General features: G+C 36.9%; 1 protein-coding gene across 2 annotated transcripts in view; it reads right to left on the reverse strand.

The window, feature by feature from the left end:
* CLPX (caseinolytic mitochondrial matrix peptidase chaperone subunit X) overlaps nucleotides 1–23,721 on the reverse strand; it is a 35,769-nt gene extending 12,048 nt beyond the window's left edge. Inside the window, exons 1-10 of one of the 2 annotated variants that reach the window (XM_065940495.1) lie at nucleotides 23,448–23,721; nucleotides 17,539–17,699; nucleotides 16,047–16,164; nucleotides 11,323–11,477; nucleotides 8,661–8,820; nucleotides 7,229–7,270; nucleotides 3,543–3,719; nucleotides 3,245–3,409; nucleotides 2,320–2,408; nucleotides 1,205–1,369 (exon numbers count right to left, since the gene is read on the reverse strand). In XM_065940495.1, coding sequence (XP_065796567.1) covers nucleotides 1,205–1,369; nucleotides 2,320–2,408; nucleotides 3,245–3,409; nucleotides 3,543–3,719; nucleotides 7,229–7,270; nucleotides 8,661–8,820; nucleotides 11,323–11,477; nucleotides 16,047–16,164; nucleotides 17,539–17,699; nucleotides 23,448–23,526 — 1,311 coding nt within the window. In that variant the 5' untranslated portion in view covers nucleotides 23,527–23,721. The remainder of the gene's footprint in view (nucleotides 1–1,204; nucleotides 1,370–2,319; nucleotides 2,409–3,244; nucleotides 3,410–3,542; nucleotides 3,720–7,228; nucleotides 7,271–8,660; nucleotides 8,821–11,322; nucleotides 11,478–16,046; nucleotides 16,165–17,538; nucleotides 17,700–23,447) is intronic. The other variant, XM_065940496.1, reaches the window with a different exon arrangement.
* Between the last annotated feature and the right edge of the window lie 2,512 nt (nucleotides 23,722–26,233).

Genomic DNA, 26,233 nt, shown 5'->3' on the forward strand with positions numbered 1-26,233 from the left:
AACGTTACTTTTAACTGTTCTTTTCCACATGTTTCTAGTTTCAATTTTATTTGCAAGTATGAATTATAAATAAATATAAGAATATGGTCCTTGCTTTTGGTTACAGAATTTCGAATATAAAGTTCTATCTCCCACCCTCCCCCATCTCTCTCATACCCAAACATGTGCATGCACACAAGAAGAAATAATTTCTTCTAATTTTTTTAGGCTAACTTGTGCAGAATTTCAAAAGCAAGAAAAACACAAATTGATTAACATAAAAAATAAAAATCTAACATGGAGGCCTGGCATGCTGCAGTTCATGGGGTAGCAAAGAGTCAGACACGACTGAGCGACTGAGCTGACCCTGATCCACACTGAATACGGTCTGATGCTGAGAAGCGATAGCGCTACACGGCTCAGCCGGTAGGCTTACAAGAGGTTTCTCATCTAGGCTGTGGAAGGATGACCGCAGGCAACTGCTCCACCAGCACGGCTACTTGGTAGCTACTACTACCAAACGAAAAAACTCAAGGAAACTGCCGCTAAACGTAAGGCCAAGGAGACAGAGCAGGCAGTACAGAGGCGATCTATGAGACATTCATTTAGGCAGAACATATTATATAAAAGGCATCATTTGTAGCTATTATGTAAAACTCAAAAGCATGGAAAATAGGCATGTTTTGGGGCTTCGTGTCACTATGCTGATATTATGTTTTATCGTAAGTAGGTACTGGGCATGAACCTTGAGGATATGAAAAAATAAATTCCAGCTAAAATCAAGGCTTATAAGAATGTTTAAGAAATATCTATAAATTAGGTGAGATCACAACCCTCCCTCAACCTCCAAACTACTTTCCTCCATTTGTGATCTATGAAGACTATATGGGCAGGGGCAATGAAGACAAGCTCTTTATTGTGCTCTAGAGAACTGGGAAAGAGAAATGAGTAGAAATTTTATTGATTCAGCAGTTACCTCAAATAATAAAAAAATTCAGATGAATATACAATCAAAATCATCAAGTCACACTTTAAAAATGCCAATATAAAGATGATATTTAGAAATCTTACAAATCACTACTCTGAAATTTAAAAAATAACTAGGAATATATTTCTGGTGTACTCTAAGAAAACCTAACTGGCAGAAAGCAGACACAAGATTAGAAACTGAGGGTCTATCCTCTAACTTTAAATGCTCTCCTAGTAACTATTCAGAAAAACTTACCTTTTCATTTTTTCTCCTGCTGATGATTCTGTCCAAACCATTGAAAGCACCAGACGCAACAAACAGAATGTTTGTTGTATCAACTTGTACCGTTTCTCCACGTAGCTTACGGGAATTCTTTTCTGGAACATTGACTATCGTGCCTTCCAATAGTTTTAATAAGCCCTAAATAAAGAAAAAATGATTTATGGCATCATTATATAAGTGTATTATTTATTATACTTTAGATAATGGGATTCAATGGGGAAAATAATATGTCGGTATGGTCAATGAGCACAACTGAAGAACACCTCCACATTTCTATAACTAACATGAAAATATACTATCATATTTAATTATTCATAAATTTATTTGGAATAGTGTAGGACTCCTGATGTATTCAGAAAACAATCAACCTGAGAGGTTGTTTTTGATGGTAAAGACATAATTCTAACATAAAGACAGAATTAGGACTCTCTAAAATGCTATCCAACCACATGGGAACATTCAAAATCTGAAAATATTTGAAGATCTGTCTTTCTACTAAAATTCTACTCTACTTTGAGAATAGCTGTATTTGGAAATACCTTTATAAAAAAACATTACCTAGCACATTTTATATGTGTGATTGGACCTCTCTATGTCCTGGTCAAAAAACAAAAGCAATTTTCCTTACCCTGTAGTTTATGTCATAATTAGTTACCAGTAAAAAGTCAAGTTAATCAACAGATCATTATGACTTTAATTATGACTCTACAAGGACTAGAGCACTATTTTATCTTCTAACTAAGTGAAAAGAATAAAATACACGTACATAGTTCATTTATGCCTAGTTAGAATCAGAACTTTCTTCAAGCGTCCTTTAGAAATGTTTAACTGGGTCTTGGTGGAATAAGCCAACAAAAATTAAATTTCATTTACTTCTTTAAAATATCTTTAATTTCCTAACAAAGGTAATTAGGTGTTTAAAATCGCCAACAGCTTTCTCTTAGGATCTGAACTAAATAGTCTGGGAAGTTTAGAGTGGGAGAAATAAAACAAAATCTAATTGAATGTGAAACCAAACGTACAATATTTGGGAGGCTGTTGTATTCCCTTCCTTTTAGTGGGCTTGAACAAAATATTCAACTGCTTACTTGCTGAACGCCTTCTCCACCTACATCCCGTAACTGATGAATGCCTGGCACACTGCCAATCTTATCTACTTCATCCAGAAAGACAATTCCTATAATTTAAGGAGGATTCTATTTATAATATGAAAAAGACATACATAAGACAACCTAAGCTTTAAAAGGCTAGGTAGCTAGAGAGCAAGGTATTTAATCTTTAACACAACATATGCAATAGTTTAATACAATAAAAATATACTGCTAACTTTTCCACACATCATTTTGTGTAAACGTTTTATAATTTATTCTTACATCATTTGGGTAAAAATAACACTTGGGTAAGATTACCAATTCTCTATGACTATTATAGTTAGCTACCCACTGATGTTTTCAGGTTCTTTATTCTAAGAAGCAGAGATAGAGGTACAGCGTGAAAGCAAAAGGTGGATACAAGGCTGGTACTAGCTAAACTTCAGCTTATTTTTTCCATCTATATTCTTGTCTTAAAGGAATTTAGACAGGAAGCTGTCAAGCTCTCCATGTAAACAAGGAGAGATGATAGAGAGGAAAAGGAGAAATGTAGCATCTATGACACTCCCTAGGCAGACAACTTAACATGTTTCTATATACATCTTGCACTCTCTTGCACTTATCTTTTCCCCCTCCCCCAACCCATTTCAGCATTAGGAGTCTGGAGGAAAGTTAGAACAGAATGGAATAAATAATTTGGCCTACAAATAATCTGGCCTGTTTTCACTGTAGTAGTATTGCCACCTTATGACAATAATACAAAGCAAACTCTGTGGCCCTCAGTATGCTAGAAAACTTAAACATAGCTACTTTTATATAGTTATTGAATTTTACTCCTTGACTCGAAACAAAAAATATATTATCTCTAGACTGCTTCCTCAACAGACTATATCTGAGGACAGACAAACTTGCTGAAACATACCTTGTTGTGCTTTTTCTACATTATAATTGGCATCCTGGAGCAGCTTGGCAATCACAGATTCAATATCTTCACCTACATATCCAGCCTGAGTCAAAGTGGTACAGTCACAGATAGCAAAAGGGACATCAAGGCATTTAGCTAGAGTTTGTGCCAGAAGAGTTTTACCTATGAATAGAAACAGTAACAACGGGCCTTAGGTTTTCTTCTTAAGAGTAAGAATCCCCCAGTCATAAGACACTGGTTACATTTATATTCTATTTTCTTAAATGAGTGGTAAATTTTTAAGTAAGTTATTTACCTGACCCAGTTGGTCCAAGCAGCAAAATATTACTCTTTTCAAGCTTGATGTCATCATGGGAAGAATCCAATACTTCACCTCCTCGTTTTTCCTGAGGTATTTGTTGATTTACCTGTTGCTGCACTGATGCTCCTAAAGCATTACCATGTGGACTAATTCCAGCAATTTGAAGCAACTCTGAAAAAATGCCAAAGGTATCAGAGCTTCATTTGCTTTCACGTGAAAAAATGCCCAATAAAACCTTACATCTAAAACCAATTACTTATTTAGGAAAAAAACGAGTAAATATTCTGACTTTTTTGTCTTACCTAAAAGAGAAGGAAACCTCAAATTATCTAATGACAAATGTGTAATACATGATGATTATTCACAGAACCTCAAGCAAAGGAAATGTATTCTTTTTACCTTCCTTATTTATATAAACTGTATGAAGAATATCCTTTTACTGAAAAGGCAGTATAACAGAAGGAGAACAGTGTCAGGAGTCAGAAAGCTTCAGAAATTTGGTCCTTTCTTTGCCTCTGAATAGCTATATGATCCTAAGCTATATCATCATAAACACTTTGTGTTTCTGTGCCCTAATCTATAAAATGGAACTATATGTTTATGTTATGTCTGACATAACATATATAACATATATAACTCATGCTTATCAATTTTAAACACATGACACCTCCAGTCATGTGTTTAAACACATAGACACCTGCCTATGTCTGACATAACATATATAACATATATAACTCATTCTCCCTGGTCCTGCCTGAACTTCTGATTTTATAGGATCTCAGCTGGATCACTGCCTTTCCTTTACCAGACATACAATGTTAATTATACGAGAATTATAGTGCTGGTGAACCAAGAGTTTATCAGCTGGATCCCTTTTTAAAAAAATCTTATTCTAACCCTCTCAGCTGAAGGAAAGAATCCCAATACTCTTTTCAACTAGCTAGATTTGTAAATATTCACATTGCTCCTAACTCTCAGCATTTACGGTACCTGGGCTCGTATCATATGTCTGTATTTTCTAGATTTAGTTGTAACTTGTTTCTAAGAATATCTGTATTTTCCAATGCCTTATTATTTTAAGCAAACCAACAGACAGATGTTCAGCAAACATACTACTGAAATCCTGCTCCATCTGGCTGTCATTTTCAAACTATCTTTGGGTCACATCCTTTGGTAAGGGGTTATTCTCTTCACCAGAAATAATAGGCATTAAATAAACATTTGAATTTAATTAAACTGTACTACATTTGAGGGTTAATGGTCAGTGAATAATGCACAATGCTATGCCTCATTACAATTCAGATCAGGTTAAAAAAAATACAGTCTTCAGTTAGGTAGCTGTCCCCTACCAAGCAAAAAAAAAAATTAAAAAAAAAACTTTTCTTTTTAAATTTCAGCAAAATCTAGTTAGGAATTGTGACAGCATAAGGAGGTGCAAGGAGATCCAACCAGTCCATCCTGAAGGAGGTCAGTCCTGGGTGTTCACTGGAAGGACTGATGATGAAGCTGAAACTCCAATACTTTGGCCACCTCAAGCGAAGAGTTGACTCATTGGAATAGACCCTGATGCTGGGAGGGACTGGGGGCAGGAGGAGAAGGGGACAACAGAGGATGAGATGGCTGGATGGCATCACCGACTCGATGGACATGGGTTTGGGTGGACTCCAGGAGCTGGTGATGGACAGGGAGGCCTGGCGTGCTCCGATTCATGGGGTTGCAAAGAGTCGGACACAACTGAGCAACTGAACTGAACTGAACTCAACTCAACTGAAGGAGGTGCTTGGCTGAAGAATAGGTCTGCCCAATGGGGAAAAGATGATTTAGGTAACTTGAACAAAATTGTAAGAAGCATATTACCTACAGTGGAATCACATGACACATATATTCACCTTGATGATTTAAGTTTTTTTAAAAAAGAGGAATAGTTTAAATAGTACAGAACAAATGATGTTTGTCATTCCATTTATGAAAATATGCCCCAGGTTAAACGTGAGAAAACACTCCTGTCCTTTCAGTTAAGTCTCTGTCCATGCACATCTCCTACTGCCTAAGTAGCTCTTTACAATGAGGACTATGAAGTAAGCAGGCTAGAACAGTTAGTTGTATGGAACAATAGGGCCCTGGGCAAAACTTAAAATTTCTGTGCTTCAACTTTCTTATATGTAAAATGCTGGTGAAAATAATCGTTTCTGTCTAATAGGCTTGGGGAAGATGAAATGAGCATACATGTGTAAAATGCTTCAAACAGTGCCTGGCAGATAGTTTTACATGTGCTTTGGAAGAATTTACTTTTAGTATTACTATTTTCCTAGTGTGTAAGTATCTGTATAACACAGCCCTTATATGCAAGCCAACTAGTTCATCTGGTATTTAACATCAGAAAAATTTATGTTCCAATGATGAGGGGAAGAAACCATCAGTCTTAACATGTTAAAGAGACACATATTCATCTCTAACATGTGATTTCCAAAGGAATTTCCAAGAATATTTGAACTATATATGACTTTGGCCCAATGTCTTAACATTAGAACCTAATACCCCACATAGGAGAAGACTAAATTATATATGAAAGTAAATTCTACATAAGCTCTAAAAATATAAATTTCTAAGTCAATCAATATATGTAATTACAAATTATTTTGCTTACGTCCTTAAATACTATTACTTGCTAACATTTGTATTAAATCACTATGATAGACTTTACTAATTCATACTAGTTTCACCAGCCACCTGCCCAAAATTATGAATATATAATGACAGCATATTTTATTACATGCAATAAATCTCATGCCAGAGTTGCTGAACTCATTATGTTCTCATGGCTCATCCTGAATATATAGTACAATATTCTGATGTCCAAATATTAGATGTATAATACTGTTTGGTTCAAAGGCAAATGTAAACTTATCAAACTTTTAAGTGAAAAATGTTCACACTGGTTTATCTATTTTGTCTTTTGTGACAACATGAATCTTTTTATGGTAACTCTGGAACCTCTACCCTTCCTCTGTGTAGCAGCTATCTCCACCTCCAGAGAAGTGAGTGTAAGACATCAGAACGGCCACTGTCACTGGTGCATCAGGTCATTCCACACCCTCCATCAGACCACCTGATGCTTTCAGGGGCAGTCTAGAGCTCTCGATAGTGAGCTGGAGGTTATGCATAATCTGTAAGCCTACATTAAGTTTCATAAACACCAAAAAATAAACAATGTAGTTTCTGGCAAAGAGTAGCTGAAAGATAATATACCTCCTTTAAAATCTGTCACTTACAGGCAGATTAACTTAAATTGTTTTTTGTTTTTTAAGGAAAAAAAGGATATAACATTCAAGGTACAAATTTTTAAAAACACAACTTTTGGTAATATACAGATCTAGATTTATAGAGGAAAACTACATACAATACTTATTTCTTTATGTTATAAGAAATATCACAACAGAAAAGATAAAATCAAATATCTACAACAACCCAACATCTATTAACTACACAAATTACCTATGAAACTGTTCCAAAGTTATATATGCCATATATAACAAACAGGTTTAGATAATATACAATGCCTTTCTTAGTAATACACAAACAAGTACATATCTACCACAACTAGTGCTGACAAACTTCACTGAGGTAAATCTAAAAAGGAAGAATGATTACAGAGGAGGACCTGAAGAGAGGTCACTTACTTGTAAATCTGTACTCATCCTCCCGTCTTCTTATTTCTAACTCTAAGAAAGAGGATGAAAATGGCAACATGAAAATATTATATATTTGCTTAATTTAGGGGAACAAACAAGGAGTATTCCACTTCTTGCCCTCTTCCAAATATAAAGAATATATTCATTAATGTTTTTCAGCTTTCTATAAATTATGAAAGAATTTATATGCTACCTCTTTTCTGTATTAAAAAAAAAAACCAAACAAGCTTAATGATGGCTGTATAGTTGCCAATATTCACATCTGTCAAATACAAAGTTGCTATTTATTTTAAGAAAAGAAATGTAGTAATTTAGGTCTTCAATAAGAATTTAAATCCCTCATATTATAAAGACCATATAACCATTTGCTTTTCCAGCACCTAGAAGAGCTTAACTATTCATTTGCTGACTGAAGGAATAGGAAAAATTATTTTGTTCCATGACCAAATAACATTTGGACCTTATAATTCATAAATGTTCCAGGTCCTTCATCAGTTACTATAATTTATACTTCCTAAAAAAGTAATTGATCCTACTATGTAAATACTTTGCAGTAAGTTCAAGCAGTGAACAAGTGTCTTCATTAAGGCAATAAATTATAATATTAGTACCTACTAAAAGTAATTTAATACTAAAAGTACTTAGCAAAACTCCATAAAATTATAACATAGCTAAAAGAATGTAAACAATAGATATCTGTAGGACAACTCCAAAATTACAGCTCCCTAGCAGCAGCCAAAAAAAAAAAAGCCCTTAAAGTATTTACATTTTACTGTATTCATAGTTTTTTAAATAAAACCATTCTGCTAATATAACATATACATGTCCATAGTAAGTTGACATTACACAGTACATTGGTGCATTAGAATCTATCATTAATAGAAACTATACTTTGAATCACTTACAAATTTGCCCTGAACCTTGCACTGTGTAGCTGAGGCCAAAACGGAAAGAGTACTGAATATGTTCTATAAGAGGTACCATTTCCATACATCTCTGACTTAGGAAAATTAAGTTCTGTGTCCTGAACCCCAAAGAGAAGAACTCAAGAGTTGTATACAGAACACTGCAATGATCTAGTCAACAAGAACTACCTATGATCAAGTCTACAACTCAAAAATGATGTCTCAATTTGTACACGAGAACCCAAGCACATGTATCCGAAAAAAAAGTTTTAAGAAATAATACTTAACAAGTTAACAGACTCTGGTATTTTCTACTCACACTTATTAACTCTCTTTTTTAAATGCTGTTGGAAATGAACTGTAATGATTTCATGAACCACTAACGGGAAGCAACCTGTATTTTGAAAAATGCTGTACTGTACTACAAGTATTTTAAAACCAAAGCAAAGAGCTGCAAATAAGGATTACCTCTAAGCACAGTAATCTCTATTTTGGTCAATTATCAAAACACTAACCTCTAGGTGTTAATGATGTCTGCTTCTCAACTTCTGCCTGCTGTCTCAGATTAGCTGGGATATTATTATATATTCTCTTGTAATGATTGTATACAGCTACTGAAAGCACCTTCTTGGCAAATGACTGGCCAACAACGTACTTGTCGAGGTAGTTATAAATCTGAAAAATTATTAGAAATGAACAAGTTACTGTAAGTCATCACAATGTATACACATTAGAGTTAAATACCGAGCACTTTTTACTTTTGGTGGGGGGCAGTACCACACAGCACGAACCTTCCCTACCAGGGACGGAGCCTGTGTCCCCTGAAGTGGAAGCACAGGGTTAACCACGGGACCACAGGAAGTCTTATGTACTGAACTCACTTGCTTACAGTTTTAAATTTGAACAAAGACTCTCATTCAAAACAAAATGCCAAGGGCATGATACCTTATGCAGCAATGATTTCAGAAGCCCCAAACCTTAAAAATACAACACATCATTCATTTGTTCTCTAGCTTAACAAAGTATTCCTGTACTTCTCCAGAGCTATGCCAGTTTCTATTCTATAAACAATGCCAATGATCCTAATTTTTGAAAGTCTGTCCCCTTCTCCTCCTGCCCTCAATCTTTCTTAGCATCAGTGTCTTTTCCAGTGAGTCAGTTCTTCACATCAGGTGGCCAAAGTATTGCAGTTTCAGCTTTAGCATCAGTCCTTCCAATGAATATTCAGGACTGATTTCCCTTAAGACTGACTGGTTGGATCTCCTCGTAGTCCAAGGGACTCTCAAGAGTTTTCTCCAACACCACAGTTCAAAAGCATCAATTCTTCAGTGCTCAGCTTTCTTTATAGTCTAACTCTCATATCCATATATGACTACTGGGAAAACCATAGCTCTGACTAAACGGACTTCTGTCGGCAAAGTAATGTCTCTGCTTTTTAGTATGCTGTCTAGGTTGCTCATAGCTTTTCTTCCAAGGAGCAAGTGTCTTTTAATTTCCTGGCTGCAGTCACCATTCACAGTGATTTTGCAGCCCAAGAAAATCACTGTTTCCATTGTTTCCCCATCTATTTGCCATGAAGTGATTGGACCGGATGCCATGATCTTAGTTTTCTGATTGAGTTTTAAGTCAGTTTTTTCACTCTCCTCTTTCATCAAGAGGCTCTTTAGTTCTTCTTCGCTTTCTGCCATAAGGGTGGTATCATCTGCATATCTGAGGTTATTGATATTTCTCCTGGCAATCTTGATTCCAGCTTTTGCTTCATCTAGCTCATCATTTCACATGATGTACTCTGCATATAAGTTAAATAAGCAGGGTGACAATATAGAGCTTTGACATACTCCTTTCCCGATTTGGAACCAGTCTGTTGTTCCATGTCCAGTTCTAACTGTTGCTTCTTGACCTGCATATAGATTTCTAAGGAGGCAGGTAAGGTGGTCTGGTATTCCTATCTCTTTAAGAATTTTTAAGAATAAAATTTTTAAGAATAAAATAGGCATTATATACTCAAAAATCATTATACCACCTGTATCAATGTGCTTTAATACTCACAAACATTTAGCTTTTTCTCAGATATTAACTTTAAAGCTATGCATTTATCTAAATGACAATCTAAAACTCTTATTCTTGGTAGAAACTAAAGCTCTATATGAAATTTGGTTATTGACAATGGCTTAGTACCTAGGGTAAATTCTTTCAGCTTTTAGTTAACAGAAGTTAACTGCTAATATTCACCAACTCCTGAAGAGAGTTATTTTCTAGAACTTTATTCTCTAGAACTCCGACTCAGATTCTGAAGTCTATACAAATTAGTGAGGAACATAAAGCTTAATAGCTATATTTTCCCCCATTATTTTTACATAACAAATTCTATAATGGTTGTTGTTATGGTTTTTATGTTATATTATGTTTTATGTTATGTTGTTATGGTTTTTAAAAATCATCATTCCTCATGAATTACACCCACGATTTAGCACATTTGCAGAAACAAATGCACTGGTATCTAAAAAGTCAAAGAAAGCAGAGGGTGAGAAGTAAGTGTGCAAACACCACCTGAAACGTGGCCAGAGATAATAACACAGCCCAGAAGCAAGGCTCCTCCTCCCCAGAAAGCACACACCAAGTACCCAATGAAGCTGGTGGTATACTCTGCGGTGTCTCACATGGCTAAATCACAATCCACCTGAGACTTCAAGAAAGAGCCAACGCCACAAAAGTCACAATGTTATATAAGAGTGCCCTGGCACATTGGCCATGAAAAAAATACTTGCTTCTATTGTTAGTCTGAGGCTGTTTTACCTCTAATAAAGTAGATTAATTTAAGAGGGAAAAACTGCAGGCTGCTGTTATTTAGGGACCCAAACTAACAAAAACAAATCCCCAGCTGTTCTATTTTAAGGATATCATTTTAGATTAACTTAGTATTAACACTAATAACCATCAGCTGTATTTCATTGCTGTGAATACAATAATCATGATATGGGAAAACAGCAATGCATCATATACCTAAATTTCAAGTATCAAATATTAGTAAAAATTCAGCCAGACACAGTGTATATTATAAAGAACTTACAAAACTTGTTTACATACTAGTATTAAGATTCAATATAAACTGGAGAGAGAGGACCAATGAAATGTTTTCAAGATGAAATGTTTATAACACTGAGCGAGGACTTATACCTTCTTGGGGGGAGGAGGTGGTTTCTGCTGGAATGCCAATTTTACAGCTTCTGCTGCTGATTCAGGTTCTTTAATTATGCTTTTCTTTGAGTCTGCTTCTGATAACACAACAAAAAAATGATGACATTTTTCACACTTCACAAAGCGGGTGGATGCTGTAAAAGGACAGAGAAAAATAACTCAAATACTATTTAACTTTAAAGACTTGTTGAAAATTGAAACCTATGTACTTGACGAAAAACTTGTAGTTCACTCCACTAGTCACAACAGCCAGCCTAATTTGTACCTAAAATAGATGATAAATGTGAGTTCAGTAAACTACATTCTATTCATTTCAGCTAGGTGTGACAGATTTTATCTAGAGAAAAGACTGGTTGAAATTCTTTCGACTTCTCCATTCACTAAAGTTTTGGGTTTTTCTTTGGGGGGGGGGGGGGAATGCACAGTTTGCAAGATCTTGGTTCCCCAGCAAAGGACTGAACCCGGGCCCCTGGCAGTGAAAGTGGGGTGTCATCTAACCATTACCAGGGAATTCACTAAAGTTAATTTTTAAAACTACCACTGTATTAATTATTTTATTCAAATACTAGAATGAATAAACTGTGGGGGAAAAGTAAAGTACAAATAAATTAATCTGTAATAAAATTAACATTTTACTACAAGAAATTACAAACACAAAAATTGAAAGAGAAAAATCCATTTTAATCCCTAAAAAATGTAAAATATATATACATTCTTCAGGTTCTTTTCAAACTTGTGAGCGTTTTTAAGACCTTGACTTGGTAAATATATAAAATTATTTTATACCTTTCTTATTATCTTTATTCCACTAATTCCTATTTCTTTGACCTAAAAACCACTAAGAAACTGGGAGTTCCCTGATGGTCCAGTGGTTAAGAATCTGCCTTGCAATGCAGGGGACATAGGCTAAATCCCTGATCAGGAAAGTAAGATCCCACATGTCATGGGGAACTAAGCCCATGCACCACAGCTGGAGAGTCCGTGAACAACGCAAGATCCCCTATGCTGCAACATGGATCCCATATGCTGCAACCAAGACCCAACACTGTCAAATAAATAAATACATTTTTTAAAAAAACACCACTAAGAAACTAACAAAATATAATCATACAGCTTTTGGAAACTGTGCAGGGCAGTTAAAAGTGAAGATGAAATGGGTTTCTCAGTTCCAAGGCATCACTATAGATATCTTGTGTTTAAAACAAAAGTGATTTCCTCTTTTTTCTCTTTTTGGATACAGGCACATATTCTTAATCTTCTCCAGGCCTAATTCCACTAATGGTAACCAAGGACCTCAGAAAGCAGCATGGTAGAGAATCCCATATGGACTATTAACAGATTCAGAGCAAAATACACACAGGAATTCGTTACATGCTGGTAGGTCTAGTAACACATTTTGGTGTTACCTTTGTATAACCTAACTAAACAAAAGCAAAGAAAAAGGATTTTTTAAACTATGGGAATCGCTGTCCTTTGGGAATATTACAACTACCTATCCACAGATTACAAAAAAAAACTGCACTGGCAAGCACACCTCAATCTTCACAAAATAATCGAAGTTTAAAAAAATAGACAATACCACATTTAAAAAATAAATTTAATTATTAATTCAATCAATTTAATTATTAATGTCTGCTCTTAAACAAAAAGCCAATCAAAAATATACATTCTGGACAAATTCTAGACACAAATTTTAAACTAGATAAGGGATCACTTCTGTATTCCATTCATCAATCACCTAGTAAGGCTTCCCTAAGGAAAAAGATCAAGCTATTTCAAGTACTTTTGATTAACACAAGTCAAAATTCATTATCACCAATTCCCATCAATGGAAAAGATAGTGGCTTTATATTTTGACCAGGCACCAGTTTATAATTGTTACTGATGGTAGTAAACAGGGCAAGGATTAAAGGGCAGGGAAGCCTCTAATCTAGTTCAGGCTGTGTCACAGGAAAATCTGGCCTGAGAACACAAGAACAAAATATTTCTCTGAAGAAATTAGGTCAAAGGGAAAGAGAAACACCGACAGAAAACATTCCTCTTTGCTTATTCCTCATTCCTCTTTGAAGGGTTGCTTAAATTCTACCTGATATTTGCAATACTGTTTTACACTGAAACATATTCAACATATAACCAAGTTCAAGTTATCAAAATGCTATTTCAGAAAAACAAGTAAACAAACATTGCGATGCATACTTTTTACTCCTAAAAACAAGGGGCAAAATCTGATTTTGTTAAATTTTCAGGGGATAAATAAACCTCACTTGAAATGATTATTACAGGTATTCTATATTCCTTTACAAACAATACTGATGCCAATAAACATGCTTGTATAGTATATCAACAACAGATGAAAGATTACCTTAGTAAAAACTTTTTCAGGATATTTGTTTAAATGAAAGTTCTTCATAATTCTGAAAAAGTTTCAGGGTCAAAGATAAAATCTCCAAACCACTACATAAAAGTTTATCCTCACTCTATGAGACAGATAATTACAGTAAACCTTCAAAAAGTATTATATACATAAAAATAAAAACTAAAAGCTCCAGCCAAAAGCAAGAGAAGGTGCAGTATAACTGTTTAAATCAAGTACAAAAACAAGCAAAACCAATCTCCAGTGATGAAGGTCAAGGTAGTGGTTACATTGGGGGAAAAGAGGTTAGTGACTAGGAAAGAACATGAGCGAGACTTCTGGAGTGCTGTGAATATTGGTATGTATATCCATCACACTGTACACTTAGAATCCATGCATTTTCTTTCCTTGTCTGTATATAAATTATACCTCAATTTCCCCCTTAAGTTAAATAAGAAAGAAATTTTTTAAAAATTCCAAGAAAAGCCCAAAATAAAAAATCCCACAGCTAAAGGCTCTACCTTAAATAAAACTAGGGACACTATTCAGAGAGTTATTTTTTAAAAGGGCAAAGAAAAATTAATATATATCCTTATAATCAACAATCTTAGATATTATTTAAATTTCTGATGATTTTCTAAATACTCATAATGGGACCAACAGAAATGGTATTTTATTTCAACAAAGTCAGTCAAGCAACAGTGGTACCACTATAAGAAAACATAAAGATCACTATAAACATATTTGTGAGATGAAATATGTACAGGAAGATCAATGAGCTAAGAACAGCTTTACATTTAAAAAAATGACAATGAAAGTTAATGAAACTCAAATTTCAGGGTCATACACAAAACTTTATTGGAATACAGCCAATTTCACTCCTTTACACTGTCTATGGTTGCTTTTGCATGGTAACAACAAAGGAGAAAAGTCACAACAGAGACCATATGGCCCATAAAGTCTAAAATACTTACTATTTGGTCTTTATAGTAAAAGTTAACTGACTCCTATATAGCATTTAAAAATAAAGAACTACCCATAGGAAAAGAAAAATATTTGCAAACCACGAATCTAGATAAGGGCCCAGTATTCAGAATATAGAACTCTTCCACCTCAACAATAAACAGATAACCCACACACACACAAAAAAGAAAAAGATAACCCAACCTAAAAATGGACAGAAAGTGTAGTCTTCTCCAAAGAAGACATACAAACAGTCAATAAGCACATGAAAAGATATTTAACATCTAGTCATTAGGGAAATAGATCACAACCATGATGAGGTATTAATACCACTTCCTATTCCTATGATGGCTATAGTGAAAAAAAAAAAAGACATAAATGTTGAGGATGTAAAGAAATTAGAACCCTTATACCTACCTTGTTAGTGGGGTTGTAAAATGGGACAACATCTATGTGCTGTAAAGTCGCTCAGTCGTGTCCCACTCTTTGCGACCACACAGACTGTAGCCCACCAGGCTCCTCTGTCCACGGAGGTTCTCCAGGTAAGAATACTGGAGTGGTTTGCCATTCCCTTCTTCAGGGGATCTTCGCAACACAGGGATAAAATCTGGGTCCCATATTGCAAGTCAATTCTTTTCCATCTGAACGACCAGGGAAGCCCAAGAATACAGGAGTGGGTAGCCTATCCCCTCTCCAGGGGACCTTCCTGACCCAGGAATAGAACTGGGGTCTCCCACATTGCAAGCAGATTCTTTACCAGCTGAGCTACCTGGGAAGCCCTTATACCTTGTTATGAACACCTACAGCAGTCCCTTAAAAGCTAAACAGTTACCATCTCACCCAGCCATTCCATTCCTAAGCATATAGCCTGCCTCTCATCTCAACACAGTTTAACCATTAATAATTATTTATCAATTAAAATTGAGCCAGGTGGCTCAAATGGTAAAGAATTCACCTGCAATGCAGAAGACCCAGGTTCCATCCCTGGGTCGGGAAGATACCCTGGAGAAGGGAATGGCAACCCACTCCAGTATTCTTACCTGGAGAATTCCATGGACAGAGAAGCCTGGTGGGCTACAGTCCACGGGTCACAAAGAGTTGGACACGACTGAGCAACTAACACACACAAGCAAAACAAAGAAGGGAAGAGTTTTCTTAAATTATCTTAAAAAAAAAAAATTTTTTTTTTTTTTAATTATCTTATACCATAATAGTTCAAAGCATTACTAGTCCAGGGGATTTTTAATATCTGGTAACTATAAGAAAGACTATTGTAAGTTCAGGGAAAAAATAATTCTGATGTATATAAGGTATAATGTATATATTTCTGTGCAATTAATGATTTACAGAAAAGGCAGGGAAAAAGAAGAACAGAAGTAATACTTACACACGAAGGTCTCTACGTGTGTGCATAAGTCGCCACATTTAGGACAGCGAAGCTGGTTTCCACCTTTCCCAGAATTCCCAGAGCCTGATTTCTTACTGCTTCCCTCACTTGCTGATTTCTAATGTTTGTGCAAGAAAAGAAAAAGTGTCAATTATTACTTTCAGGCAACCACCATGTAACTTTAAGTTTGTATTTAAATATATGTTTATATTGTTTGTAATTAATATTATAAAAAAACCAGTTCTAGTAAAAACATATATTTACTGTTTCCCTTCTTTACATGGTATGATCCAGCATGTATAATAATTAGCTTTTTTTCAATGACAGTAAATACTAGAGGAAAAAAAAAATCAATAAGCACTAGTAACTAAAAAACTTACTATGAAATTGAATTGAGAGTTATTACCATGACAAGTAGTGACTCAACTTTCTTAAATCTAACTTTTGTCATCTCTTAAAAAAAAGGGGGAGTGATCATTTCACCTACTTTAGAGGGGCACTGTTAGGATTAAGTGTGTATATGAAAACACCTAGCATTTTGTCTCACACATATTAATAACTCAAGTGTTAGTCAAATTTGCATAATAAAAAACATGATTATTCACTGACCTAATAAAGTTACCAATCATCTACTTCCTAGCCACAGAGTTCAGTTCAGTTCAGTCACTCAGTCGTGTCAGACTCTTTGCGACCCCATGAACCGTAGCATGCCAGGCCTCCCTGTCCATCATCAACTCCCGGAGTCCATCCAAACCCATGTCCATTGGGTCAGTGATGCCATCCAACCATCTCATCCTCTTCTGTCCCCTTCTCCTCCAGCCTTCAATCTTTCCCAGCATCAGGGTCTTTTCAAATGAGCTACAGAGTAGCCCACCATTAAGTCATACAGATATCCAAGATTTTTAGCTAAGAGGATGAAGTAAGGTTATATTATCATGAGTTTTAAGAACTGTGTAGAAGCAGAAAAGGATGGCTATTCTTAACCCAACCAACCATCAGACTGACTACATACATTATTTAATGAAGCTTCTTTACTGTGTTGAGGTGTTAGAAATTTTAATCACTGCTGACCAATGAAATGCTTATCAAATAATTTTATGGTTCAGGTTGATACACAAAATAAAAATACATAAAATTCTTCATATCATTTTATATTTCCTACAGAAAACATGAGCTTCCCTGCTGACTCAGCAGCAAAGAATCTGCCTGCAATGCAGGAGACACAGGTTTGATCCCTGGGTCAGGCAGATCTCCTGGAGAAGGAAATGGCAACTCACGCCAATATTCTTGCCTGGGAAATGCAGGACAGAGTCATCTGGTGGGCTACAGTCCATGGGGTCACAAACAGTAGGATACAACTTAAAAACCAAACAACAACGAAAACATATAACCAATGAAATACAGAGTACTATTACATTTATTTAAATGAGCACTATTCTATTTGTTTAAATGAACTCAGATATGAATATAGATGCCAATAAAGATAAAATACCTTATTTCCATCTCCAGAGCCATCTTTACTTATTCCATCTCTTGAGGCAAAGTATGCTGGTGTTTCTGTAAAAGCTCTAAAAGGAGCTCTTCGTAGAACCTGAGTTTCAAAGGTCCCAAGCCTTCCTAAAACCGGTATATGAATACGACTACAAGAAATACCTGAAAATACAATGAAATTTATTTAGCCTACGCATCAAACATTAACACGCCTTCAATAAATCCCCTGGAAACAAAAATCCCTTAAGCAAGGAAGTTGAAAAAGTTAACGGTTTTCACAGCAATAGTACAAAGACACCATCCTCAAAAACTGGCCAGACCTGTGCTTTAGAAGTGAGGAAAGAACAGAGACAACAATTAATGAGCCTTTCAAAGTGTGAGAGAGAAGCAGTTCAACACTTGCCTCGCTTGTAGGGGAACAAGGGTACTTATGTTCTATATTATTATATGTCTTATATCTACCAACAAGAACAAACAAAATGTAAACATTAGGTGTCTGGATCTGTTCTATGGGATCACAGTTTGCTGACTCTTGCTTCTCTGCATACAAATACAAAATAGAACCCCATATAAATTATAGTCAATGGCATAAGAGCCATACTCCAGACTGTGAGGCAGTATTTCCCAAGTTGGTCTTTAAAAGACTGCTCTCCCCAAAAAAATAAAATAAAATAAAATAAAGACTGCTCCCTACACAAGAAAATTGAATGTCATAAGTTAAACAAAATTCCACAGACCTCAATACCCTAGAGCTACTTAGAATCTTGCAAAAGCTAATAATGTACATTGGCCATGAAGCAAGTTTCCCAGCAGTTTACCAGACTGCTATAAGGAGGTGATTAAACAACACTGGGGGCGAGGCCGATGGTGGTGGTGGTGGTGGTGATGGTGGTGATGGACAGGGAGGCCTGATGTGCTGCAGTCATGGGGTCGCAAAGAGTCGGACACGACTGAGTGACTGAACTGGACTGACTCTTGTTAGAAAGATATACAGTTTATGAAATTTAAGCTAAACATTAATGTTTTTAAGGACATAGTATGATTTAAAGACTATATCCCTCTAAAAAGCAAGTTTAGACAGTTATGGGGGAGAGGAATAGATGAAATCAAGAATGCAGAAAGCTGAATGTACCTTGGGGCTGGGTGATGGGTATTTGGAGGTTCAGTGTTCTATTTTGTGTGTGCTTGAGAACATCCATTAAATGAAAGACAGCATAATACAATAATTTACTGTAATCTATGTAACAAGTATAATTTTTTAACTGAACTTTTATGATGTATTCACAAAAAAAAACTACAATTATAACAACCTTTATATTTGTACTTGGATGTTATATTTGTACTCAGATGTTTAGAACAAAATTTATACCTGAAGTTTCACATAAAGTGTATTATTTTCCACTTATATCTTTTAAAAGAGTATTTAACAATGTACAATATCTAATACTATTAGAAAATAAGCTGAAAGGAAATTATCTTTGGGAATTTAAGAAAAATAAAAATTATGAACATGATTCTTTTAAAATCTACTTGAATAGAAAGAAAAGCCCTTCACTTGAAATAACTTATGAGGTAACATATGAAACCAAACTACACAGTCACCACAGAAAATAAAATTTAAACCACTGAAAAATTAAAAAAAATTAAAAAATTTAAAAAAAGCACCACTGAAAAATAAAAAATAAAAAAAAAATTTAAAAAACATGTTCATATCATTTAGACGTCTACATTTAAGAATTTCTTTGCTGGCCCTGATAGTACGGTACTGAAGTGGTGTTTTAACATTCTATAATCTAAGGGCTACACCAACATGATGCTATAAATACTAAACCACTGGTTCCCAAACTTGGGCATGCATTAGAGTCACCTGGAGGGCTTGTTAAACCACAGACTGCAGAGGATCTTCCCTAGTTCTGATTGACAGGGTATGAGGTGGGACCCAAGAATGCATTTCTAACAAGTTCCCAGATGATGCTGATACTGCTGGTTTGAGGACCACACTTTTCAAAACCACTGTACAAAACAAGGTAAATGACCAGTCATTCACCAATCATATAAAGATAAATGAAAAAAAATAATAAATATTAAAAATAAATAAATAAAGAATAAATCTTTTAAAGTGAAAAAAAAAAAAAATCTTCACAGAAAGCACTGCCGCAAGCCAATCAGAAATTTTTAACCCTTGTCTTTTGTCCTCTGGCACGCTGGTGAAACCTATTCAGAACATTTTTAAATGTACAGAATAAAATATATAGGAACCCAATCATCCTGAAGTAGTTATCAATATATTTTTTTATCAATATATTTTACAAATATGCTTCTTAACAAAATTAAACAAGATCTAACAGCTTTTAAAATAACAATGATTTCAAAGTAGTGGAAAGTGTAAAGAACACTTTGGGCTATCAGCAATGTAACATGAAACGAAAACATCTGTGATCTTGACTGGTGACAATTCCACAGGTATTGCTAATAATACTACAGTTTCTTGCCTATATTTATAACTGAAGGAAATGCTACATTTCACCCAGAGACTAGTGAAAATAAAGTTCAAAGAACCTCTGAATTTTACCCCTGGGCCTTTTGGAAGCCTGTGAACCCAGATGAAGAGTACCTAAAAGCCAAACAAGGGAAAGTATTTATGTAAAGTATATTTCAAAAGACTACTTGGCAGTAATGACAAAAGACAGTTAAAAGTTAAACCACTTACAAACTTCTGTCATAAAGATAAAGTTCTGAGTTTCAGAGCAGTTGTTTTTTTTAAAACATATCTACTAGAATAAGGTGTAATGATTTTAGGGCTTTTAAGGACAGGAGAATATTTTATTCAATTTCTAAATACTTAACTTCCTATATTCACTCTTAAGCATTCTCCAAAAACACACCAATGATTCCACTTAAAAGATAAACTGATCTTTAATTTGCATTTTAGAAACAGAGTGAAAGAACTAATGAAAATTTAAACCTAGCTATCTGTGGTGACATATTTAGGTGTTTAACAACTTATGAAATGGCAAATCAAGTTGGATGCTCTCTTAAACACTTGACCCCTAACACAAATTGGAAACAAAATTCAACAAAAACTCACAGTGCTCGCAGTTTAGTAGATACTTACTGCTTTTAATAATCTCAACTTTTTATGTCCAAGTTATTACTTCAGGAATTCTGAATACTTATTAATAAAGAAAAATAACATGACTCCTATAATAGCTTTCCTCAAGTTTAAAAATATTTGACAGGTTTTCACTAACGCTACTAATCCACTGGTCTGGAGGTGAACATGCCCAAGAAAAGAGAAGTGATTAGGAAATAGTGTGTATAGGAAATAAAGATGTTCTCTCATTTATTCATTTTGTCTTATTTAATTTGTACTGGATTTAATCACAAGAGAGACAGAAAACTAAAATCCAGCTAAAAACTATTAAGTTAGGCACATTATGTAACTATCATGAGAATTCTGGATGCCAATCAACAAGTTTGAGCATCTTCAAACCTTCATTTACAACCTTATGAGGTAACACCCTTTCAATGGACAAAAACAGAAAGCATCCAGAAATCAAGAGAGTTATACAGAATCGCACAACTCTCACAGCCAAATTCAGATCAAGTATTGTCGCTGAGGATTTTTTAAATGGAATCAAACATTTTTGAATGCACATACTTAAAATGCAAACTGACTGTTATATATAAGTACATTTTAAAAAGACATACACCAAAAAAAAAAGACATACACCAATACTGAAAACACCAGCAATTTGAGCAAAAATATATTAAAATTTTTTACTTTAATATATATTTAATATTCAAGAAAACAGTGAAGAAAATATTAAATTGGATAAATATAGTCCAACAGGAAAACAGATCCAGTGTCTAGTTTGACAATTTATCAAGTCATTTTTCAAACTACCATTTAAAATTTTTAAAGTATAACATGACAGATAAAGCAGCAGGAACAGAGAACAGCACTGTACTTCAGAGGAGTTATGACATCTCCCCTTTTATTCTTAAATCACTGTACAATTTCCTGTTAGAAGACTATATTGATGAAATTATTTATGTTGCTGAAATTCTTAACTCTAATTATAAGAATAATACACTAGTTAAAGTTCAATTCTAATTTTTCTATCTTTCACTCTCTTCCTCTTTCCAGGAATTCTAAATAAAAATAACCTTCTTGGAGGTTTTTCAGGCTTTAAAAAAATTTATTTTTATATTTTTGTAAACTTATGTATAGAGTTTCTACCACGGAAAACAAACATTTTATGTAATTAAGCCTTGGGAAAGTCTCAAATCCACGTGAAAACCATTTGATGTTTCATTGTCACATAAAAATATTAAATTCTATAATGATATTGGGTAATATCTAACATTTTAAGTTTAATTTACTTCTTTACAGTAAAAGCTATAATTTGGTATTTCTGAAAAGCTCTAGTAAACTTGTATTAACTGAGAAACAAACAGATAATTCCTAAATAAGCCATTAATTCTTTACTTACCTAAGGATAGATTTAATTTTTTTAATTAATTTTTACTGGAGTATAATTGCTTTACTAAATTTAATCTTTAAAGGAGCTTTGAAAAGAATAATAAACAACTGCACACTTCCTATAATTCAGTTTTCAGGGACAATTGATAGAAATGAAGACTTTTGTCAAAAGGAGCCTTCCTACACAAGAACACCCACATATTTCATACAGGCCCCGAAACAATATTATTCTTTGTCTAGTTCTCTAAACTTGAAGGTGAGGACTTATTCCCCTCTCCATCTCCAGCACCAAAACAGGGCCTGGCACACAGGAGGCTGTCAACAACTGCCAGATAAACGAATTCAACCATCTGTCACTTTAAAGTGTTTGCAACTCAAAATTGCTAGAATATGGATGTCTACTTGTTCAGTCACTCCTTTTAAGAAAATGCTTCTGCCCACACAACCTCATCTCATCCTTGTGTGAAATAAACTGTCAGAAAATAAACATTTAGTAAACAGTAAGGATTTTACAATGATTCTAAGTATTAAGAATAGGGGGCTTCCCCCCTCCACCCCGAGATCACGAGCTGATAATTCAAAACAAAACGAATTTGCCTAGAACTTAGTGATTGAAACAGAATCTAGCCTGTTGTCAGCTATTCATAGATTTAGGGAAGAGAAAAATGGTTTCTTTTCCGGAATCTCTTGGCTGGGGTACCATCCTTTCGCAGCTCCTGATAAACAGAAAGGAGAGGTAAACAAGCGCCACCCTTCAAACACTATTTGCGACTGTCAAGTTAGGAAACCCGGCAAACGACTGTTGAGACACCCAAGTACTTCAAAAACAAGCTGAGCAAACCGGCACCTCCTCAGACGCTTTCCCGCGGCCGCCCAGAAACAGCACGAGTCCGGCTCACGTCCCGGCGTGAGCGGCCGCACAATGACTGTGACATCCCGGCCTCGCGCGGCCTGCGCCCGGGACGGCCGGGTCGGCGCCCCGAGGCCCCAGGGGACCCCAACAGTGGCAGCTTTCCATCCGAGCCCTTCCCGCGGGGCCCGAGGGGAACCCGGCCGGGCTCCGGAAGAGGAGCCGCAGAGCAGCCGGCAGTCCCCGGAGGAGCTCTGAGTGGGGTCTGGGGACACTTTTTAACAAACGGAGCAATGTGTCCCCCGCTTTCAGGGTTTCTGCGAAGCGGCCACATTCTAGCCCCAAAGGCCAGCAGGTTGGGGAGCACGGAGGGGGGGGGTTCACCTCAAATGTGAGAAACAGCTGCTCCAGAGGTTGGCAGAGTCCCATGCCACGGAAACGGGGCGGGGGTGGGGAGGGGGGCTGCGAGGAGAAGCACTGGGTGGTGGGGGCGGTCTCTAGCCCTCCCCGGAGTCTCCACCGCCCGCCAGGACACTCCTGAATCAAGGGCTCAGGTGAGGGACTACTTCGTTACCTCTTTGAGCGGAGACGAGCGATGAGCTAAAGATTCGCGCGGCCGCCGCGCCGCAAGTACAAGCTCCGCAGCCCGACATCTCCGCGGGGCCTAGGCCGGGGCTTCGCCCCCAGCGGCCCTCTGGATCTCAGCGGCCGGCTGTTACTCGCAAAGTTCGCTACCTTAGCTTCGGAATCGCTTGCCCGCTCTAGGCCCAATGCAGCGTTGACCCGCTTGGCACCAGGACCTCCGCTCTCTTCGTGCCCCACTGCCGTCTACTCAATAGACACCTAACCCCCCCACCCTCCCCTCCACTTTCCCCCGCTGCCCCCCCCTCCCCGCCCACCGGGCCCTGGGAGCGTGCGCGCGCCTGCGTCCTAGGTCTCGGGAGGGGGCGTGGGCACGCGCCGCGCGTGCGTGGGACACCGATGTACGGCGAGGGGAAGGGGGCGGTGACCTGGGTCCCAATGAGCAGGCTCCTACGGCAGGCGGCCGACCCGAACTGGGGAACTACAAGTTCCGACAAACGATTCTTCCGGAAGTCTCCAGAGTCGAAAAGTTTGCGATAGAAGCGGAGAGATGCATTCTGGGAGTTGTAGTCCCAACTCGTCGCAGTGAACTGGTCCATTTTCGACTCTTGGCTGAGAAGGTCACAGTGAGGCCGGTGGCTTGACCGGCCTCGAGGAGTTTTGAAAGCCGCCAATTCAGTAAGAGTCGATAAGTTCCTTCTTCCGAGGGTTCCACATCCTTATCCTTAGGGACACGGAAGTGATGGCATTTTTTACTAAGTTCTCAAGCCACTGTTTGATGACAGCTCTCTTTCGTTGTTTTTTCAAGCCTAGTGGTGATAACTTCAATCCGTTGCTAGTCCCGGGGTTCTTTACAATCCTCTGTCTGTCCCCTTAAAGCTGAGCACACTTTGGTAAACACTTCATTCAACTCTCTTCTGTTACCCTTCCACCCCTGCGTGTGTATGGCTGCTTTCTCTCTATATATCTAAAGCAAATCAACCAGCTAACTGACAAGGTGCAGGATGGTGACAAATGAATCAGACCCTTTTCCATCCGTGTGGGCACCAGACTACTTTGTATATAAGATTCTGATCAACTCCGAAGCCTGGAGAAATTGCCAAGTGAGCTTGGACATCTTCAGTTCTGAGCTGGGGGAGGAGGGTGGGGAAGGAGAGTAGCAGGAGGACGACACGCGACTCAGAGGCAAAGTTATTTAACAATCATCAGTCTTGGATCAGAGAAATGTGACTTACAGTTCCCCAGTCTGGCCATGAGAAGGGACACTGGCCCAGGCCACATGTGATTTTTGTCTCTCGGGGTGCTAACTCCTAGTACTCCTTCAGCGTAAAGTGACAGAGACCAAAAGCCCAGGTCTTAACTCAGCTGCCTTCATGAATAGAATTTTCAGAGAGTATAGACTCTAAAGTTCCTTCATCCCACTGTTTTCAAACTGTGTTTCTAGAATTCCCTCAGAAGCCAAAGCTCATTGTATGTGTGAGGGGACTAAGAGAGTGGAACTCTCCAAACCCTCCTTCAAGCCACTGCCGAAGTCAATCAGAGCAGATCTGCTTTAATAAACTGTTTACTTTATTGAGGTTTTGCTTGAAAATACAGTTGTTCTGCTTTAAAACAATATTTGAAAACCACTGATTCTAGGACAAACTTCTTTTAGCAGTAAGCTAAGTAGGTCTCCTGGAATCTTTAACACACAATTTAATCCTTTCATTCCACTCTACCTTCTATTTCAATTATATACACATTTTCTCATTATTATATAAAGAAGTTGTTTGCTAAAATTTATATATTGCTATAAAGCAAGATGAATAAAAGCATTGGTTAGGCCAGGTCTTATCTGGGGGCACCCTATGAAAACTTCGCTTTCTGTCTGTTCTAAGAACTTGACTTACTCAGTCAGCAAATATCTATTGAGCACCAGTTACATGCCAGACACTGGGGAAATTGCATTGAAGAAAACAAAAAAGTTTCATGGAGCTTTTCATGGAGTGGGGAAAAATAAGATGGTAAGTAAACAAAAATATGTGACATTGCTATGATGACATAGTTCAGTTCAGTCACTCAGTCATGTCCAACTCTTTGCGACCCCATTGACTGCAGCACCCCAGGCTTCCCTATCCATCACCAACTGCCGGAGCTTACTCAAACTCACGTCCATCAATTCGGTGATGCCATCCAACCATCTCCTCCTCTATCATCCCCTTCTCCCGCCTTCAGTCTTTCGCAGCATCAGGGGTCTTTCCCAGTGAGTCAGTTCTTCATATCAGGTGGCCAAAGTATTGCAGTTTCAGCTTCAGCATCAGTCCTTCCAATGAATATTCAGGTCTGATTTCCCTTAGGATTGACTGGTTGGGTCTCCTTGCAGTCCAGGGGACTCTCAAGAGTCTTTTCCAACATCACAGTTCAAAAGCATCAATTCTTTGGTGCTCAGCTTTCTTTACAGTCCAACTCTCATATCCATACATGACTACTGGAAAAACCATACCTTTGACTAGACGAACTTTTGTCAGCAAAGTAATTCTCTGTTTTTTAATATGCTGTCTAGGTTGGTCATAGCCTTTCTTTCAAGGAGCAAGCGTCTTTGAATTTCATGTGTGTAGTCACCATCTGCAGTGATTTTGGAGCCCCAAAAAATAAGGTCTCACTGTTTCCATTGTTTCCCCATCTATTTGCCGTGAAGTGATGGGACCGGATGCCATGATCTTAGTTTTCTGAATGTTTAGTTTTAAGCCAACTTTCTCACTCTCCTCTTTCACTTTCATCAAGAGGCTCTTTAGTTCT

The sequence above is a fragment of the Muntiacus reevesi genome, chromosome 7 (genome assembly GCF_963930625.1).
Source record: "Muntiacus reevesi chromosome 7, mMunRee1.1, whole genome shotgun sequence".
In the NCBI taxonomy this organism is placed as follows: domain Eukaryota; kingdom Metazoa; phylum Chordata; class Mammalia; order Artiodactyla; family Cervidae; genus Muntiacus; species Muntiacus reevesi.